Source organism: Cyprinodon variegatus, unplaced genomic scaffold, assembly GCF_000732505.1.
Source record: "Cyprinodon variegatus isolate N-32 unplaced genomic scaffold, C_variegatus-1.0 Scaffold1108, whole genome shotgun sequence".
NCBI classification, from domain to species: Eukaryota; Metazoa; Chordata; class Actinopteri; order Cyprinodontiformes; family Cyprinodontidae; genus Cyprinodon; species Cyprinodon variegatus.
This window is the reverse complement of record NW_015151561.1, coordinates 192,655-196,530: the sequence shown is the minus strand read 5'-3', so window position 1 is coordinate 196,530 and position 3,876 is coordinate 192,655. Positions and strand designations below refer to the sequence as shown.

The following is a 3,876-nucleotide window of genomic DNA, read 5'->3' as shown; positions in this document are numbered from 1 at the left end:
GTTTTATTTAATTTTTTTTTTACATATTTCATATGATGAACCTTTAAGGACGTTTTTTTTTCCATCATGGAAAGTAACCCGATTAATTCAGTTCAGATTGTTTATCGATGAATCCAATAACTATTTAGCTTATTATAACAATGTTATACTATGAAGTAGTTTTAGTTGAAGACCTTTTTATTTATTTTTTTCCTTTTTATGAACATTTTTTATCCCAAAATATGAGTAATTCTAAAGATTCGGTGTCAGTCTGTGAAGAAGCGGCCTCTACTGCATCAGGGCTGACATCCGTTTTCATAATTGGAGAATTTAAACATCTGACTGAAACCCTGGAAAAATTGTCTGGAAACATTCATTAGGTGAAAACACATTGATGCAATGAGCTGCACCGAATATTGTATTGAGATACAATTACACTTTAGAGCAGGGGTCACCAACGCAGTTCCCGCGGGCACCAAGGGTTCATCTTCTGAAAACAGAAGAACTCACTCAGTGGGTTAAGTTTATTTATTTTTTTATTCTGTTGCTCTTCTTTTTAATCATTTATGTATTATTTCATCATGTTAACTATTTCATCATATTTCAGTGGTTTCAAAATGACAACATTAAAATGAAAATTAGAAATGAATAAAAGAATAAAATAAGAATAAAAATGGATTTTTATGGATGAGATTTACTGTAGGTGAACACTGATCCCTCCAGTTCATAGGTCAGTATTGGTAGCCCTTCCTATGACTCGGTAGCCATGAAGTAGCCCTCAGCCTTAAAAAGGTTGGTGACCCCTGCTTTAGAGAGACGAATGCTAGTGTTGTTTAGAATGGAAAATATTAGTGTGATACCTGGCTGTGCAGTATCAGCTGATACTGATACCCTCTGTTTGAAATTAAAGGCATACTATGCAACATTTTTCAGTTAATTAATGTGTTCCATAACGTTTTGGATGATTAAATGAGTCATTTCAGGTTGAACAAAGGTTTTCTCGGCCGCCCTGGTGGTCTGTAAGGGAAATACCGCACTTGCAATTGCAGGAGGCCTCGGCCCGCACCCACAGGCTCAGAAGTCTCGTGCATCGCGAGAGTCAGTCTTGCTTTACGGCGAGAATTTTGCTAAATACAATCTTTGTTATTTAGACACACGCATAACAAATAATGTATGAAAACAAAACAACAAAATAGTCACTTACCGCAGTAGACATGGTGATTCGTTGCGTTCGCCTGTCTGCTAAGCTCAAAACAACCGCGCCTGGCTTGACGGAGAAACCAGGAGAACAGCTGAGCATATTTACGACAGTGCACTTTTACTTTCGCCCTCTGGGGGGAGCCTCGCTGGAAAATCAACACCGGTTGCATAGTGTACCTTTAATGTGTGTGTATATATGAAGAACTGCATACTACTTGGATGTAAAATAATTGCCATCATGGCTTTGTCAAGCTGCTGCCTACCTTTGTGAAGCAGGAAAAAGACTAATACAAAGTGACTCCAGTAGAACTTTTTATTGCCTACCTGGAATGGGTGACAATAGTTGAATAAACTTTAGGTTCTCAAAATGGTATCGGTGCCCTATTTGTTGGTACTCGCCGATACCGATACCACCTGACACTGGTATTGGTAAAACACTAGTGGAGACACATGAATGCACTGAGCTGCACAACATTATAGAAATGTGTCAAGAACAGAGCGTGTGCTTTAATTATATGTTTTTGAAGAACTGTGATCTGCTGCATTTTTGTGCTGGTGATGATTAAATCAATAAAAAAGTGTATATCTCATAACAAATATTAAGTATCTATAAAGTTATTTATGATCTAAAAGTGTCCTCAGATTCATTTGTTTGACAGTAGTTTGTTTGTTAAAATTCCAGTTCAATCATTGTGCCGTATTCTCCCCCCAACAGTGGGTATTAGTCCAGTTTCTCTGCGATCCGTCCCATTTTGGTGCGCATGTTACGCACAAAGAAGAATGCGATGGTGGTGATGCCCATTAGGACCTCAGCTACCCAGAAGGCCATGTCCCAGCTGTGCTGCTTGGCAATAGTGCTGAAGGGAAGCCCGGCCATGAAAGCCCCCACTGTGACAAAAACAAAGAGACTTCAGTTGTATGAAGGAGTCCTCAAAGGCTTTTATTATTTGTTATTTCTAATCATGTGAACCAGCAGCTTACCATTCGCCATCAGAGCAACAACTGCGTGAGATGTTCCACAGAAATTAGAAGGAGCGCTTTCACTCGCTATCACTCCATACAAGGCAATTGGTCCGTAAGAAGAAAACCCAAACATGGCACCGAGGAACAGAATCCAAATCTGTCAGTGAAACACCATTAAAAAAAAACTCATTTTCAGAAGGATTTAAACACCTTTAACCTTTTAATATGTCAGATTCAACAAAGCATTTCTATATATTCTATTGGGAACAAACATTATTTTAGCATATAATAACTGGAAGGAAAAGTTCTTCAAATTTAGCACACATAGGAATCGCAAAAAATTATAGTTTCAGTTCAAATTTAGCTGCTTCTTTTCTAAAACAGAATTGATCAGAGTTTAAGTCCTGGTGTTCTGTGAAGGCCTCAGAGGTTTGATAGTGAACATCAGTGGATGAATAGCATCGTAATGATTAGAGTTGGGCCGATACAGCCAGCTGGATGGGGATGCGTCCTTAGTGTGGCACAGATTAAATGGAGGGCTGCATGGGAGAAGTGAATTGAATGAACAATCCAGTTTGATGGTTTTTTTTAATTAATTAATTAATTAATTTATCTGTTACCTAAAAAAAAAATAGCCTAACTTAAAATAAACTGGGGGTGTAAAGCCGAGCATACACTGTGCGATTTTTTGCCCTTTTCAGACTGACTTTCCAAACGTGCGAGAATTTTTTGATCGGTCCGACTTTCAGCCTGATCTGGCGTCGTGCGTTGTGTAGTGTACAGGAGGTAATGAGGGGTGATCAGCCTCTCACGATCACCTCCCGACCAGGAATTTTGAGGTCAGGAGAAAATCAAACGCTTGATTTTCAGTCGGCCATCATGGGTAAATCGCTCAGTGTGCAAACAAGGATTCTTCTTCTTCCTCTCAGATGAAAATACAGAAGCATGGCGGGGGTACAAGTGAAATTTAGTTCTTTCTGTAAAATTGACAGACCGTAGTAGCCACGTTTGCTCAGCCATGTCTTTGTCCAAATACGACGCCGTCTTTTCTTTTTAGGGCTTTTAGCACACAACATTGCGCAAATAGCCAAGGCAGCGCATTTCGCTCTAGTGACTTTCATATTCCTCTTCTACTGGTTTGGCTTCCGGATAGACGAGTCTGAGTAGCGCCATCTCACTGCGGAGCTGAGTCCGGCATGGTTTTTGATGTACAGTGTGAGCAGGTAGATCGCATCAGAGCGTTGTCCCATACAGTGTGAGAACATACATCGTGAGCTGTAGCTGCATGCAACGATTGAAAAAAATAGCACAGTGTCTGTCCGGCTTTAGTGATTTAAGCAGATTCTAGTTTTTTTTTGTTTTTGTTTTTTTTGCAAAACATCATTTACTGCTGTGGACTTTTACTCAGTCTGTTCAACTGTTAAAAGGTTAATATATGTTTTTTGCTTATATTGTGACAAACATTTGTTATCATTGCGTCATTTTTATTAATTGAATGGAAACAGAAAAAGAAACATCAGCTTCAAGAATCGGCCAAAAAATATCGGTAGCAGATATCAGGGATCAGTCATGAACCAGTATTGACATCGGCATTAAAAAAAGACTATGACAAAAAAAAACTCTGTCTCTATAAAATGACAGAGGAACATAGGCAAGGCAAGGCAAGTTTATTTGTATAGCACATTTCATGTACAGAACAATTCAAAGTGCTTTACATAAAACATTATAAGCAAA

General features: G+C 38.8%; 1 protein-coding gene across 1 annotated transcript in view; it reads right to left on the bottom strand.

Moving 5' to 3' along the window:
- Positions 1–1,478: 1,478 nt before the first annotated feature.
- The window catches only part of LOC107101520 (glucose-6-phosphate translocase-like), a 21,791-nt gene continuing 19,393 nt past the window's right edge, over positions 1,479–3,876 (bottom strand). Inside the window, exons 9-10 of the mRNA XM_015400466.1 lie at positions 2,161–2,299; positions 1,479–2,067 (exon numbers count right to left, since the gene is read on the bottom strand). Of these exons, the coding sequence (XP_015255952.1) occupies positions 1,901–2,067; positions 2,161–2,299 (306 nt within the window). The 3' untranslated portion in view covers positions 1,479–1,900. The remainder of the gene's footprint in view (positions 2,068–2,160; positions 2,300–3,876) is intronic.